The 16,684-nt window shown below is 43.5% G+C and overlaps 1 protein-coding gene across 7 annotated transcripts in view; it reads left to right on the top strand.

Annotated features, from left to right (window-relative positions):
• Fbh1 (F-box DNA helicase 1) overlaps positions 1 to 16,684 on the top strand; it is a 35,013-nt gene that overhangs the window by 4,186 nt on the left and 14,143 nt on the right. For 5 of the 7 annotated variants that reach the window (NM_015792.2, NM_001348237.1, NM_001348234.1 and 2 more), the window contains exons 2-10: positions 3,469 to 3,624; positions 5,689 to 6,278; positions 9,167 to 9,297; positions 9,395 to 9,530; positions 10,379 to 10,569; positions 12,827 to 12,919; positions 13,377 to 13,471; positions 14,952 to 15,120; positions 15,738 to 15,960. In NM_015792.2, coding sequence (NP_056607.1) covers positions 3,469 to 3,624; positions 5,689 to 6,278; positions 9,167 to 9,297; positions 9,395 to 9,530; positions 10,379 to 10,569; positions 12,827 to 12,919; positions 13,377 to 13,471; positions 14,952 to 15,120; positions 15,738 to 15,960 — 1,784 coding nt within the window. Of the gene's footprint in view, positions 1 to 3,468; positions 3,651 to 5,688; positions 6,279 to 9,166; positions 9,298 to 9,394; positions 9,531 to 10,378; positions 10,570 to 12,826; positions 12,920 to 13,376; positions 13,472 to 14,951; positions 15,121 to 15,737; positions 15,961 to 16,684 lie in introns of all 7 variants that reach the window. The other 2 variants (NM_001348235.1, NM_001348236.1) reach the window with 1 other exon arrangement.

The raw sequence follows: 16,684 nt of genomic DNA, 5'->3' as shown, positions 1-16,684 counted from the left end.
AAAACAAATCATCATTATATAAATAATCACTATTAATACAACACAACAAATATATATTAAGACAATAATCTATAAGGTATACTTTAATAGACATTTATGAAAGCATTGTAAGTGTCTCAGAAATGTGCAGAGTGGTTGTATCACAGCTAAGTACTTCCTGGCTTGAGTGGCAACTTAGAATGATAGAGTTGAGGGATAACACTTGGCTATATTTATTTGGACTCTCAGTTTTACTGGCTGTCATTGGACGGTTCAAATGCCAGAGTCATAGTAATAATGGTCTCTATCATACAGTACCTCACCCGTCTGCTTGTGCATCTTCAAAGCTTTGGAGGTGAGGAGGGTGGCACATTATCTAATTAGCAAAGTTAAATTTGGCTTCAGAGCATTATTCTCTCCAGTGAGGAACCTTGTAGGAGGGAGCTGGCTTGTTTGTTTGTTTGTTTTCTAATTTTAAGAGCAGTTATTTAATCAACTTCTCTAGGAGTTCTAAGAAATTAGTCTTCATCTTGTCTATGTAGGTCTATAAACTGTAAGTTTTAGAGGATTTTTTAGCATGAGTTTTATTTAGTAAAGATTAAAGGACAAAGAGATTATTTGGTGTCAATTTCAAGTAATCCTGGAATAATTAGCATAACGTTTGTTGCAATAACCAATAGCTCCAAACATAGAATGACCGAATGGTAGAACTTTTTTTTTTAATTACATAACAATCTAAAAAGGTTCCAGGTGGTGGTAGCTCATGGGTGTTTGTGTATGCACATGGGTGTTTGGTGGAGGAGGTTCTTTTTAAAGCAGTAATCTTAAGTACTCAGGCTGCTAGGAGAATTCTTCCCCAGGGTGTCTTTAGAACACAAAGCCACATCATAGTCTAGAATGTTCTATTAGCATCCAAGAGAATCAGCTGCCTGTTTAACTTGGTTGTGGGGGGAAACAGAGCACATAAGATGCACATCCTTTTATGTGCTCGGCATTGATAAGGGCCCAGGCTTAAAGCGAGACCCATTGCATCAGAACCAAGAAGTGCAGAGGGTTTGTGCTAAGGAGGAGAAGTAATAGCTTGAGCCACAAAACCCTAAAGTTTCACTTTTGTGACTTGTTTTACAAGTTGATTTTTAATAAAAAGTAAAAAATGAATCAAGTACTGGGATTAAAGGCGTGTGCCACCACTGGCCGGCTGCTTTGTATTTTTGAGACAGAGTTTACTATGTAACCCTGGCTAGCCTGGGCTCAGTACGTAGACTAGGTTGGTTTTTAATTCATCAAACCCCAACCTCTGCTTCTCAGTACTGGGAGTAAATGTTAGATTTTCCATTCTAAGTATGTGAATGAGATTTATTGCTTGCTGTGATAAAAGTGTTTGTAGGAACACGGGAACACAGGATTGGCTGCAGTTGGCCTGCTGTGTACTTCCTGTCTTCATAGTTCCATGTTTTCCTCAAGTTGGATAAGCTTTGCTAAACAGGAGAAGTAGCTTTGCATAGGATGTTGACATTTCTCTGTGTTTTCTCAATAGTCAGCTCTAAGATCAAATTGACTGCCCAGAGCTACCCAGCGCTTCCTTCCTTCCTAGGAGCCCTGTGTACATTCTGTTGTGGTGCCTAACATGGTAGTGCTGCGCCTTCTGAATGAGATGGCCATAAGGTCTCCGGTATCCTTTTAGGCATTAATGTGTATGCAAGTAATTTTTTAGGAATGTTACACTAGTCATGGACTTTTAATTTTTAAAGACAGATTAAAACTTCAGAGAAACCAGGCGTGGTAGCGCATGCCTTTAATCCCAGCACTCGGGAGGCCAGCCTGGTCTACAAAGTGAATTCCAGGACAGCCAGGGCTATACAGAGAAACCTTGTGGGGGGTAGGGGGAGAACCAACTTCAAAGAATTAGCTGAAAATAGATGGGTTATTTCTCAACTGCTTGGGTACTGAGCAGAAATAGTTACATAATCTGTAGTTATACTCAGTGTTATATATTGATGCTAACCTAGGGCCTTAGTGTGTGTGTGTGTCCATCCTGAACCTGGGGCCTTATAGTATGTGCATGCTAGGCAGAGTGCTTTACCTTTCTCTGCCCTGTATTCAGTGCTGTGTGTGTGTGTGTGTGTGTGTGTGTTTGTGTGTGTGTGTGTTGTGCACACACACAGGCATTCACATAAACCAGATGTTGATGGCAGATATCACACTCTACCTTACTTTGTGATACAGTCTCCACTGAACCTAGAGTTTGCTGATTTTCAGCTTCCCAGGTTGGGACCACAGACCTAGGCTGCTGTGCTCCATCCACCTCTCTCAACATGGGTTCTGGGGATTTGAGCTCAGGTCCTCATGCTTGTCTTTTGAAAAGTTGTGATATAAAAGAAGTCGTTTTACTCATTCCATTGATAGAAAGTAAGCTGTAAAAATTTTCGTTTTGGCAGACAGGAGGATGTCTGCGTTCAGGCCAGCCAAGGCAACATGATAAGATCCTATTTTCTACACAAAGCAAGCAAGCAGAAAATAACAAGTTTTTATTCTTAGAGTGAAGTTATAGCCAGCTCTTAATTTTCTATGATTATTGTATGAATGTGGCTTAAATGAAGGCTGTAACTTGCCAAGTCTGTTATCCATTATTTATTAATCACATTCCTTTGCCCCTTATGGTCTCTTCCCTGTTTCCTCTCTTGGGCCCTTTCTATCTTCCTGACCTCTACAGGCTCTGAGGGTTTAAATGGAGGAGCCACATATGAGAGCAGTATGCAGTGTTTATAGGCTGGACAACTTCTTTTGAATAGTTCATGATCAAAGCTTCTATAAAGTATAAGTTTAAACATTTCAAATAGATTAAAAAAATTTAGGATCTTAAAATGTCATCTGGGAGGGCTGCTTTAAACTCTCCTATCTTGCTGGGGTGTCGTGCCACACGCCTTAAATCCCAGTACTCAGGAGGCAGAGACAGAGGCAGAGGCAGGTGGATCTCTATGAGTTTGAGGCCAGCCTGGTCTACAGAGTGATTTCTAGAACAGCTAAGGCTACCCAGGGAAACTCTGTCTCAAAAGAACCCAAACCAAAAATACCCAACAACAACAAAAATTCTCCTAAGGTCTTCTTTCTCTTTTTTTTTTTTTTTTTTTTTTTTTTTTTTGAGACAAGGTTTCTCTGTGTAGCCCTGGCTGTCCTAGAACTCGCTCTGTAGACCAGTCTGGCCTCAAACTCAGAAATCTGCCTGCCTCTGCCTCCCAAGTACTGGGATTAAATCCTATCTAAGTATTAAACAAGCCCAACAAGTTGGGTTTGTTCAAGGGGGTGGTGGCCATAAATGTTCTTAAATGCTAAAAGAGATGATACTTAAGACATTGAACATTGGACATTGTAGTGGTCTTCAAATTCAGTCCTCAGCATTTTTCTATAATTTGCGTATAACTCACTGGCGGGCCAGTGTTTGGGAAGAACTAACAAGCACTCCCATTTCTTCTTCCTGTTCCAAAACAGTGAGACGGTTTAAGCGGAAGCATCTTACAGTGGTCGACTGCCATCATTTGGCCCGGAGTCATTTGGCTGTGACTCAGCCCTTCAGTCAGAGATGGACAAACAGAGACCCTAACCATGGTCTCTATCCTAGACCCAGAACAAAAGGACGGAATAGGGGTATGGCTTCTGTTTCAAAATCTGTGGTTAGTGTGCCTTTGAATGTCTTCCGGTTTCATATAAGTGTTTGTAAATGTCACCGCTTGATTTTCCTGACCTGTTACAACAGGATGACACTTGTATTCATTATTTGTATGTTTTCCATTGAAATTCTGTCCTTCTCTAATGTTAGAGCCCAAGTAAGCCTGTCAGCGTACCTAATTATAAAGTAATAAAAGACGTGGCCCACAGTCAGTCGGTGTTCTGCAGTCATCCAGTCTGCAGGCACCACGGCTTACTGTCAGGAGAGCCACAGGATAGTGATTTCCCTTTAAAATGTTCCCTCCTACAGTGCACTCGCTTCTTTTGGTGTTGTACTGAGGACTGGGGATTGAACCCTGGCCCTGTGTGCTCGCTCGGCTACCACTGTACTGGGAGCTTTACCCCAGCTCCCAGCCCTCTCTGCTTTTATCTTGAGATGGAGTGCTCATGAAGCTTCTGAGAGGATTACGTAAACTTGAGATCCTCCTGCCTCAGCCTCCAGATGGCTGTGCTTACAGGCCTGCGCTTCTCCCATGCTTCGTGGCACCTAGGCTGTCTCAATAAGCCTTCTCCGTAACAAGACTTCAGTTTTCCTCCATCAACTGAATGTGTATTATTGACCTAATGGTCTTAAACATGACGCTCTATCTTGTCACAGCTATTTCTCAGAGCCTATTAAAGTGTTTCCCTGTTACTGTAAAGGATTGATTGGCACATAGTATTTGTCCTTATTAATGGAGTACAGTATGATAGTTTTATAGTGTGCAATGTGTAATGATCAAGTACAGGTTATTAATTAATCTTCAATTTTGATATCATTAATACATGAAAGTCGGCTTCTAGCAGTTTGATTTTTCTTGTCACCCTCTTTATATCAGACAAATTTCTTATGCAAACACATATTTTAACATATTTTACATTGCCTTTTCTTCTTAATACATCTAATTTCAGAATCCAATATAGTTTAAATAACCCATATTTCTCAATTTGGGGACTAGTGTGACCATTCCGTGAGGCTGTTTCAGACCTAATTACAAGTTCTAATGCTTAGCTTGTCTGTGGATAAGCCAGCTTCTACCTGCCTTTGGCAGGCAGAAGTTCCTCAGGCCTCTGAGGCTGAGTGCACAGCACTGTTTCACTGCTGTGTGGCTGGCTTCGCCAACTAGGAAGTGTCCAGATTCACCCAGGCCTGACTAAAGGACACTGTCTCTTAAACTGCTGTGGAGCAATTATAGTTGATGTTTCCTCTCCCCAGCGTGACAGTGTTTTCATGTCCATTCATTCATTTAAAGGCTAATTCTGGCTTTGACCATTCTTTCTTTTCAAAGTAAGGATTTTGGCTTTACTATTTAGAAAGGAACTGTATATATTGTTGTATATTGATACTTTCTTAAGAAAATACTGCAGTGATGTTTGAGATCGCAGTTGTTTGGGCTCTGTCTTCAAGGTGATGAGGTCAGGGAATGTCGTTTCATAGTCTTCTCAAAAGTAACTGTCCTTAGAAAACACTGACTGAGTGCATGTGAAGAAGAGATGGGATCAGGCTAATAAAGGGAGAAAAGTTCAGCTCTTTGTTTTAAAAATGACAGATTCACCATAGGAAATAAAAATAAAATAAACTTACTTGCAGGATCAGATGAAGAATAGATACTCTGGACCTGATAAAGCATGTTTCTTTCTGCTTATACAGACTTAGAATTGCTGTTGCGGGACCAAGAGAGAGCTGCATTGTGCCTGCCATGTGACTATGAGCAGCCATTTCTTGTGTCTCTGCCCACTCAGGTGTCCAGTGTGCAGCATCTAAACGTATGCATATATGTGCTTACAGGCTAGAGTGTTGACCAGTGCACACAGTTGTCTCATGCTAAATATGGGTCAGATTAATTTTATATTAGCTATTTATACAACCACTTGACCCATAAGCACACCGGTGTGTCTTTTCTCCGTTAGCATAGATAAATTAAATAGTATTACTCAGGTCTTCAGTGGGTCAGCAGCCACTGAATTTTTTTCTTTTTCTTCTTTTTTGGGTTTTCTCTATAGGTCGAGGATGTCAGAGATATATTTCTGAGTTCTTCCTAGCTGGCCACCAGCACTGTACCAATGACATGGCCAAAAGCAATTCTGTTGGCCAGGACAGCTGTCAGGACGCTGAGGGTGACATGATTTTAACTGCAGAGAGCAGTTGTACTCTGCCTCAGGTGGATAATGGAGAAGCGAGGCTGGGCTCATCAGGATCTGCACAGCCTGCCAGGAAGCGGGCTCACTGCTTTGAGGAAGCCACAGAGAGCGGCCAGTGGGATGGCGTTACTAAGAAGACACCGCGCCATCGTTTGTTCCCATCGTGTTCAAGGCTTAGGGAGGCCAGGCAAGGGGCAGAGGACAGTTTGTCCCAGTGCTCCCCAGTGCCGGGGGAAGCTGGCCGAGACATTGAGGACATTGGTCCTGATCCCTTGCCTGACTCATACTATGGGCTTCTTGGAATGTTGCCTTGTCAGGAAGTGCCCAGCCACATTTGCAGGCTGCCAAGTGAAGTGCTGAGACACATCTTTGCTTTCCTGCCAGTGGAGGACCTCTACTGGAATCTCAGCCTGGTGTGCCACCTGTGGAGGGAAATAATCAATGACCCGCTGGTAAGTTAATTGCTCAGTCCTCAAACAGCATACAGATTAGCTTCACTTAATGGGGATTTCTGAGGAGAGGACCTTTTCAAAGTGGTGGTTTCCCTTTGCCTCATGAATGAAGAACAGACTACCCAGGTATCTGGGGCCATCCAGGCATGCCCCACCAAATCTTCTAGAACCCTTCCTTCCTTCTTCTCACATCTGCTTTTATCTGTGCCCTGACCTTCCTTAGACTGTGTATGTCTGGCACCATGTGGTGTAATCACACGACCCACTTAGATTAAGGTCACTGTATGTCCATTACCATCTTGCATGTTCTTCAAGACTTCATATTGTACAAACTGTGCCTTCCCATCCTGTCCCATTGAAGTCCATTATTTCCTCTTTACCATTTCAGCATTTTATAGCTCTGTTAGTGTAATTACGGTTCTGCATTTGGTCTTAATAACCCGTTCTCTTCTATGCCTTCTTTCATTTCCCTCTTTGGATAACTTAATACTTCCATTTTCTGTGCTCAGACTGGGCAGAGTGACTGCCTGTTTTCCTGCCTTCTCTCCTTTTTTGCCTAATCGTTCTAGAACAGTACTTTTCTAGAAAAGACTCTCCTCTGTTAGGGAGGCAGGTATCTGCTCCCTGTAGAATAAGCATTATTCTCTTATTTATCTGGGTCTTGATAATCTTTATAGTTTGTGTTTTCTCAGCGTATGTAACGTTGTTTATGGGAAGCTTAGGCCTGAGACCCTCCTTTGGACATTTTCTTAGCACATCCATGACTCTTGAATTGTCTTTCTCTTTTCCTTGTGGTGACCCAAACACTATCAGTAGCATTTGTGGTACAATTAGTACGTTATTTTGTAGCATAGTGACAGCTGCTAAGTACAGTCTTCACACTAGCTTAGATCTCTATCTTAGATCTCAGGCACCCATACATTGAGCTTCATACAGCCTAAAAGAGGAAAGCGAAATTTTTCTTCTAATTATGAAAGAGGTCAGGAGAAATGTCACTAGCTTTCCACCATGGCATCTTAGTTGCTGATTTCAGAACAATGTCTATGAGTTTAGATGTGAGCCCTGCTTGCTGACACTGTGTCTGTCAGCTAAATGGCAAGCTGTTGTATGCACTGAGCGCTGTGGGGTGGGGATAGGGAGGGGCTGGGTTACACAGAGTTCTTGGGACCATATCCAAGCTTGTCTTTCTCTCTTAAAATGTTACAGTGATGTCACTCTGGTCATCGACAACAGCAGGGTGTTTTCAGTAGTTGCTCTCATGTTATGGCAGTGCTGGCCTCACCAAAGGAACTTGGCACTTTCCCTCCTCTTCAGTCTTTTGGCAGAGTCTGAGGCATGCTGGTGTTGATTGTTCGTTAAATGTTCTGTAGGATTCCCCACTGAAGCCATCTGGTCCCGGGCTTTTCTCTGGTGCAAGTTTTGCTGTTTGATTCTGTCTCTTCACTCTTTATCTTTCTGTCATTCTGTTTCTGTTATGCAGACTTGGTGGGATGTGGGTTTCTAGGAATTTATCCATTTTTGCCCCTTGTAGTTCTTTTACTTCTGTGGCATTAATTTTAATGTCCCTTTCATTTTTCTTAGTTGATCTAGCCGAGGGTTTTTAATTATTGTTATTACTGTTACTGTTATTTTTGTGCAGTTTCACTGCGTATCCCAGAGTAGCTTCAGATCGTCCATCCTCCTGCTGCTGCCTGCTCCGCTTGGTTACAGACAAGCACTTCTATGCCCACGTCTGCTCTGCTCTTTGTAATTTCCTTTCTTCTGCTAATTTTGACCTTAGTTCCTTTTTTTCCCTCTTTGAGGTATGAAGGTAGTCTGGGTGTTTTTAGATCTTTTCTTTTAGTGCTAGGGATTGAACCTATGCCCTGCATGTTCTAGGCAAACACTCGGCCACAGACGCTCTACTGAGCGCGCGATCCCTTTCTGTTCTAAACAGAAGCCTCCTCCCTGTAAGCTAGCTGCTCGCTGTTTCCACGGTGTCGGTTAAGTTGTGTTGTGTCTTCGTCTTACTTGTCTTAAGGTGCTCTATGATTGCTTCTTTGACCCTTCTAAGGGTGCACTGTGTAGCCAGATGCACCGATACATGCCTGTATCCCAGTACTAGGAAGGTGGAGGTAGGAGTATCATGAGTGTAAGACCAGCCTCAGCTACTTGGTGACACCTTATCTCTAGAACAGGAAAGCCTGATTTACGTTGTGGGTAGCTCAGCTTTCCTGCTGCCTTAACTTAGAGTGTCCTCATTTTACTGAAAAGACTCATGGCATAACTTCAGCCATCTTAATCGATTGACTGGCTTTGTGAACCAATAAATGATGTAACATATTGTGGCTTGGGATGAGTATGGATTTTGCTGCTGTTGGATGGAGCATCTGTGTGGATCTGTTAGGCTCAGTAGTCTGTAGTGCTATTTAAATCCAGCATCTCCTTACATGCCTGCTGCCTTTCTTCCTTCTGTTCTCAGTTTTGCTTTGTGTAACTACATGTGTGTGGTGTGTGGTGGTACCTGCCCTGCTATCACATCTTGGTGAAAATGTCTCTGGGTAGCATCATCATTCCATAATGTCTTCCTTTTGTCGTGTGACATTTGTTGACTTACGGTCAGTACAGCTTTTGGATCTTGCTCACCTGGCACTTCAGATAAGGAAACTAAAGAGCTAGTTTTCCCCAGCTCCTGGAACATTTGTGTTAGAGCCAAAACCAAGGCCCAGTTGTCCTGTCTTCCAGCTGAGGTTCCCACAGTGTCTCTCCTTGGTCTGTCCAGCTTTGGATTGGGGGGTTAGTCCTCCTCTACTTGCTTTTCACTTGGTAGCAGCTTTTCTGTATAGGTGGCCCGCTCTTCTGAGAATCATGGCATGTATGTTATTTCATTTTGTTTTTTAACTACATAGTTCATTCCTTGGAAGAAGCTATATCATCGATACTTGATCAATGAAGAGCAGGCTGTCAGCAAAGTGGATGGCATTCTCTCGAGCCATGGCATAGAAAAGGATTCGGACCTATGTGTGCTGAACCTCATACGGTGAGTATTGTTTCGGAAACAATTTTCAAAGTCTTTTCTCGTACATCCTTGCTCACAATTGTCTTCCTTCTGGACTCATCTCTTGAGTATTTTACAGATACACGGCCACCACCAAATGCTCCCCAAGTGTTGACCCTGAGAGGGTGCTGTGGAGCCTGAGGGATCATCCTCTACTTTTGGAGGCTGAGGCGTGCATGCGGCAACAACTACCTGACCTCTATGCAGCTGCTGGGGTATGTGAACTGAGAGGCCGTGAGGGATACTCTGGGAAATGGTGACATCATTTTTCACTGTGTTAGTGATTGAGATTAGTTGAAGATTATTTTCAAATTTTTGATTGAATCTCTGAGTAGCATGATGGAGAAATCAGAGGACTTATTTGTAGCTTCTTTCATTTGGAAGGAATTTTAAGGAACATTTAGTCCATTCTGTTGAGGAACCTCCGAAGTTTTCCTGAACACTAGTTATCTAGCCTCTGAACACTTGAGTGATAGGGTTACTTTATAAGATAGCCCTTTAAAAATTATAAACCAGGCTGTGGTGGTTCATACCTTTAATCCCAGCACTCAGAAGTCAGAGGCGGGTGGATCTCTGAGTTCAAGGCCAGCCTACAGATTGAGTTTTAGGACAATCAGGGCTACACAGAGAAACCCTTTCTCAACAGCAACAAAAACACCACCCCGCCCCAGCCCCAAAACCAACGTATATATTTATATTATCTTAATGTGGGTGTGTATCTAAGAATCCATCTGTACACCACATATGTGCAGGAGCTTGTGGAGGTCAGAAGAGATCCCATGGAACTGAAGTTACAGGCAATTGTGAGCTGCCAAGTTGGTGCTGGGAACTGAACAGGGTCTTCTACATGAACAGCAAGTGCTCTTAACCACTGAGCCATCTCTCTAGCCCTCAACGTGGCTCTTCTTGCTGACACACTGGGTAATTTGAAAGGGGCAGAGAAATTGAAGGCTTGACTACAGATGCCCAATAAAATAAGCTGGGAATGTTCCTCGGTTTCCTTCCTAGTCCTGATTGTGGCTGGGTCTGGTCTTCTCCTCCTATCCTGTACCTCTCTTTGAAGGGCATTAACGTCTGGGCCTTGGTGGCAGCCATGGTGCTCCTCTCCAGCTGTGTGAACGACATCCAGCATCTGCTCTTCTGCCTCAGGAGACCCAGCTCCACAGTGACCATGCCAGATGTCACCGAGACCTTATACTGCATAGCTGTGCTCCTTTATGCCATGAGGGAGAAGGGGATTAACATCAGCAATAGGTAACATCCTGGAGGATGGGAGATGCTAGGATAGCGTGGCAAGGCCTAGACTTGTCCTAGCTCCTCCTCTTCCCCGCAGGGCACTGGGCTGTGGAAATGCAGTTCCAAGTGCTTTGTGACTACTATGCCAGTTGACTAAGATTTCTTCACCTAGTTTCTATGTTCTTGAGTCATCATTGAAGCTATAGGTGAAGGTGAAATGCTTCAATTTATTCCCACCTGACTACATTTTCCTAGGAAAACATTAGCGTTTTCTTTTTCCCTTGCTCACTTTTGGAGTAGACTGTAGGATTTTTGGAATCTTACCAACTATCTTATGTGAGATAAGCCTAGAGTATTGGTTGCTAAATCAGAGTTATCTTGACATTGATAACATATTCAGAAGTCCGATTTCAGAGGGATATGTGTTTAGCACCTAGTGAGCTGGAAATTGTCCAGGCATAAGAAAATCTGCTGTGGAAATACTAATCGAGGAACTTGTCTAGTGCAAGATGACAGGCAGTGCGTAAGCAAACACAAGAGGGGGCACTTTAGGGGATGGCGTGTGCTATAGTGGAAGTGGAGCAGAGTACTAAGCAGGGACGTGGGGACAGTGTTTTGGATGGCATGAGCAAAGAGTTTGCAGAAGTCTGAAAGTCACAGAGGAGCCTCTATTTGGAGTTATGGGAAGAAGCGTTTGAAGAGACGGAATAGGTAATATAAGGACCCAGAGTTGTAACGCATTTGACACATACCAGAAAAGAGCCCAGTGTGGCAGGCATTCATTGAATTTGGGAGAGACTAGTGCAAGACTATAAAGATGTCTAGGGACCAGGGGAGGGAAGATCTTTAAAATCCCAAGTGTGGATGGTAGGCAGTTATGTTGCAGCCAGTCCTAGAGAAGCAGAAACCCAGTGGGTTTCTCCTCCAGGAAAAGACTGGCCCCTGAGATTAGTGAGCCCCGAGAGTAACATAGCAGTGACCCTTTCATCCTTAGTAAGGTAGTGCAGCATGGTTCTCCAGCAGGGTCCTGTTACTTTATTCCCAAGCTGGGTTCAGTTTCTCAGCTGGTGTATGTTGTAGCCCACTCCATGGCATTGAGACCCTGGGCAAGAAGCTCTAGGTAAGATTCCACCAAGACAAATGGTCAAATGAAAAACAATGTTATCATAAGCAAATGTATACATCATAAAAATACCACAGAGCAGGTGGCTTAAGCTACAGACATTTGTTTTCTTGTCCTTTTTGAGGCTGGAGATCCAAGAACAAGGTAGGGGAAGATTGGGTTCTGGTGAGTCACCTTCTCTACCTCAACGGGAGAGGTGGGAGCAGGGGATGCAGAGCACTTGGCCCTGTGTCTCTTCTTATACAGTCGGTAGTTCTGGTGATCCACACCCATAGCTTTGTCACTGCATTGAATCTTAATTCTCTCCTTCCTTCCTTCCTTCCTTCCTTCCAACTGTCCTGTTTCGAGTTAGGGATTCAGCTATTGAATTGTAAGGGGCCCAATTCCGTTCATAGTAGTGTGATATGCTGATCTGGTTGGTTGTCCAGCCCTTGATATGTTACTAAATGCATCTTTTTCATCAAAAAGAGCAATGCTTTGAGATCAGCCCTCCTCACTCTGGAGTGGAGCAGAGCACTTGTTGGGGAATTAGTGTTGTAGGTGCTGAGTGTGAGCTCAGAATGCACATGAGTGGTTTTGCAGTTGTCTGTGGTGGACTGACTCTTGTGCCTCTATTGACCGAGTTTTCTGACATCTTGTCTTTGGTGTTCTTTTCTTAATAGCCACAGTTTCCTTTGGAACCTTTAAAGAGGAATGTTATTCATGCTTCTAAACCAATGTCACCGCATAAGAACTCAGTAGAAGAGCAACTGAGGCTCAGAAAGATGGCTTAATTTGGCAGTGAGGTTGTTTAAGCAGGGTTCAAATGACCAGAACCGGTGTTTATGCCTGCTTTCCAGCGGCTTCTGCTGTTTTGATGGCGTGTTTCTTATGGTCACGGACAGTATACTCTTGTTCCCTCAAAAGCATGTCCTGGTCTCCTTTGTGTGACCTTACACATAGCAACAGTGCATGTTTCTCCGGACTGGGATGTTTCAGAAGTGCTTTTCTCAGCTGCAGAGACTGAAGTCTTTTCTTTGCATTTTTTTCAATGAAATGTAATAGGAAAATTCTTTGATGGAAATGTTAAGGAGTTGAAATGCATCCAAGGAAAAATGAGATAGATGATGACTTAAATTTGGAAGTCTCTAAATCTACTTTTTCCCCCATTAGGATTCACTACAACATTTTCTATTGCCTATATCTTCAGGAGAATTCCTGTACTCAGGCCACCAAAGTTACAGAGGAGCCATCTGTCTGGCCAGGGTACGTATGGACTATATGTGGGGGTGTGCTTGCTCTTCTATTCCTTTTTGAGACAGTGTCTCTGTGCAGCCCAAGCTGGTCTTGAACTCAAAAAATTCACATTCCTCCTGCCTCAGGCTTCTGAGTGTTGAGATTATAGACAGGAATACACTGGTTTGTCTTCCTTTCTTGACTCTTCTCATGTGTGAGGACAAGAGGTGCTTGCTTTGATCACTTTACTGAGGCAAGATTTATATTGTGCAAATTTTACCCATTTGGCATTTGGTGGTTTTAGTAGATTTATTAGCTGTTCAGTAGCATCTAAATCTGGTTTCAGAACATTCAGCCCACTTAGGAGGGCATATTGGGGGTCAACTGTTGTGTGTCCAGTTTGCTTGTTTGGTGTTTTGGACTGGCCATCCCTTGGGCTTTTTAATTCTTTTCTGTTTTTCTAATTTTTCTTCTGTAATGATTATAGCAAGAAAACATCTATCCAGCTAACACATGAACAACAGCTGATTCTGAACCATAAGATGGAGCCTCTCCAGGTGGTAAAAATTATGGCATTTGCAGGTAAGAGAGCTCCTGTCAGGTTCCTGGAGTATCTATTTTCAGGTTCATGATGTAGTTGCTTCTGCTGCTCTCTGTGTCCCCCCATCCCACTCCCTGCCATAGCACTCTGACCTCGATCTGTTACAGAATGACTTTAATCAGTCCCCAGAGCAGCCAGCCATTACCACTGCGTATTTGCACTGGATTCCTATTTAGACAGATTGTTTCTAGGCATTGCTTTATGGAGTCTGTCAGAGTAGGGTGAGTCCCTCATTTATCATTGTATATTCTCATCCAGCAGTGTCTTCTGGAGAGGCAGGTCATATTAATCTGCTCAACTGTGTTCGGTAGCTCCTTAGTTTATAGGTGATATCTTGAAGGTCTGTCTTTGGTTCAGCCTGCTTTCCTAAACATGGAGTCACTTGTGCCCAGATCTTAGAGTGTCCAGAAAGACTTTAGAGTCTTATCTGAACTTTTGTTCCTGTTATTTTCTAGCTGTAATCCCTCCCTGCTGCTTTTCTACTCTGGTTTCTGGCTAGTGACATTTATTAAACACCTGCAGTGGCCTGCAGTGTTAGTCCCCACAGCATTCCGTAAGGTTGCTTAGATGGCCTTATTGATGTTCAGAGAGGTTTACGTTAGGTAAGAAAGTAGCAGACCAGAATCTGCTGGATGCTGTCTCTCCAGGATGCCTTCTTGTCCTCCCCGTCCTGTTTTTCCTCCTTTCTTCCTGTTCCATGCTGTGTTGATAATTCTCAGCATAGCTGTCTCTTCCTGATGAAGGCTTTTTTTAGCCATTTGAATCCCAAATAGACTGCTGAATTCTTAGTGTAGCTAATCTGTAGGTGATTGTACCTATTTACCGTACAGTAGAAGTAGCCAGCACATGTACTTTTCTGGAAGGCCTGTGAGTCTGCCTGTTCTTGAGAATCTTCAGAGCAGCCTTGTTAGACTGGGAAGGAGGAGTCGTGGTCTCGGATTCTCACTTACACTTGAGATTTTTTTGTTTCTAGTTACGAGTACTATGACTGCTACTACTACTCTTCTCCTCTTCCTCCTCCTCCTCCTTTTTTAAATACCCTGTGCTATCTTTATATTGTCATTTTGTTGCCTAGTTTTACCCTGCACTGGTGTTTATTTCTAACTAGGTTGTAATCTTTTTATTATTTCTCAATGCTTGGCATATAGGTGACCATGTGAAAAGTACTCAGGAAATGTTTGTTAGAGAAATACAGGTTGATTAGCTGGATCACAGCACTCCTTGAGTCCCCTGTGCATGATGCTTCAGAGGCATGGATAACCATGAGTGCAGCAACAGCTAGCTGGGACTTAGTTCTTGCTTCTGGTCTCCCACCTCTTTCAAGACACAGCTTTAATCAATTTTGAAATCAGCCTTAATCTTTAGTCAGAGGGTGGATGTGCCCTAGAAAGGCCTGAATGGGGGTCCTGGTGCACAATTACCTAATCAGAGGGTCACAGTCTTTCCTCTTGGCTTCCACAGGCACCGGGAAGACTTCTACCCTGGTCAAGTATGCTGAGAAGTGGTCTCAGAGCAGGTTTCTGTATGTCACGTTCAACAAGAGCATCGCAAAGCAGGCAGAGCTTGTCTTCCCCAGCAACGTCATCTGCAAGACCTTCCATTCCATGGCCTACAGTCACGTCGGGCGGAAGTGAGCATCTCAAGTGCTGCTGTCACATCGCGTGGTTACTGTTTTCATGTGATGGTCATTATGATCACACTTACTGCACTACACTGAGAAAATTTCATGCTCCATGTACAAGCTGGAGATAGAGGAAGAGCTTAGACGACCACACTTCTACACCACCAAAACACTTTGTTTATACATAGCTATCCCTGAGAAGGCATTCTTGTTTCTCTGGAATTGAGGCATGGAAATTCAATATTGTCAAAATTCTGAAGAGTTTTAGGCATTCCTGGGGAGGGTGAATGGGGAAACCTCCCATGTGTCTGAGTCTTTATGGCCATGAAAGCTGAAGGAGCTGAGTGTATCTTACTGGGTCAGGGAGTGACTGGAGAGTGACCCATACTGAACCCAGTAGCAACTGTTGTGACTGACTGAATACTAGTTGTATACTCTGGCTTGTCACTTGTGAGTGCATGAAGGTTTAGGGCAGGCTATCCCAGTTCAGATGTGGCTTCTAAAACCACCTTCCCTGTGTATGATACCTGGGATTATCTTGTTGGTTATGAGAATGAGAGATATGGTCCATAGCACAATGCCTGTGAAGCTCAATACCATTCACTTGGGGTATGCATTCATTATAGGTACCAGCTGAAGAAGAAGTTGAATCTCTTCAAGTTGACACCCTTTATGGTTAACTCCGTCCTTGCTGAAGGAAAAGGTGGATTTATAAGGGCCAAGTTAGTGTGTAAGACTTTAGAAAACTTCTTTGCATCAGCTGATGAAGAGCTAACTATCGATCATGTGCCCATTTGGTGCAAGAATAGCCACGGGCAGAGAGTCATGGTGGAGCAGAGTGAGAAACTGGTGAGTTTCCGGTGTACTCACAAGGAGGGACCTGGTGTGATTGCTCTCTTTCATTTCCTCAGCACCACTTCTACAAGTCGAACAGGAGTAGGCGAGTCAAGTGTCTGTCATGACAACTGGGAGTCTCGTGGCATCTGCTTCTATGAGGAGTACTCACAGGCATCTATCTCCCTTAACTCTCATAATGCCCGCTGGGTTTTTGTTTGTCTCTTTATTTTTGGGAAAGGGTCTCTGTGCCCCAGGCTAACTTCCAACTCAAGACTCTCCTGTGTCAGCAGCTGCCCTTCCTTGTGCTCCGATTACAGACAAGTGCATATTGTATCATGTACTTTAGTTTTCCCATTATCATGTAGGACAGATGTGAAAGGACTTGCCCAGAGGTTGTAAGAGCTTAGACTTCATGCAGTGATTGGAAATCCCTTTTCAGTTTTTTGGTTATGGTTTTTCACAGATTTTGCTTGTGAAAGAAAATGTGTTCCTTAACTTAGGAATTGTCAGTAGTAAGTCTATAAAAACAGTTGGGTCTTTGATCTTTGCTCTGCTGTGCCTGCTGGGGCCTCAGCCTCTCGCCCTCCGAGCACTTGAGATCTCAGGGTTAAAACTCTAGAGAGCGCTGAAAGGGGTGGGCCCCTCTATGTTCTGGGGTGACACTTTGCTCCCACCTCACTGTGTGGAAGCAGAAGTATGGTCTCAGGGTCCCGCCTCTTCCAGGGTCCTAAACTTT

This window comes from Mus musculus, chromosome 2 (genome assembly GCF_000001635.26).
Source record: "Mus musculus strain C57BL/6J chromosome 2, GRCm38.p6 C57BL/6J".
Lineage (NCBI taxonomy): Eukaryota > Metazoa > Chordata > Mammalia > Rodentia > Muridae > Mus > Mus musculus.
Note: the sequence above shows the minus strand (reverse complement) of the source record. Positions and strands in the feature narration are given on the sequence as shown.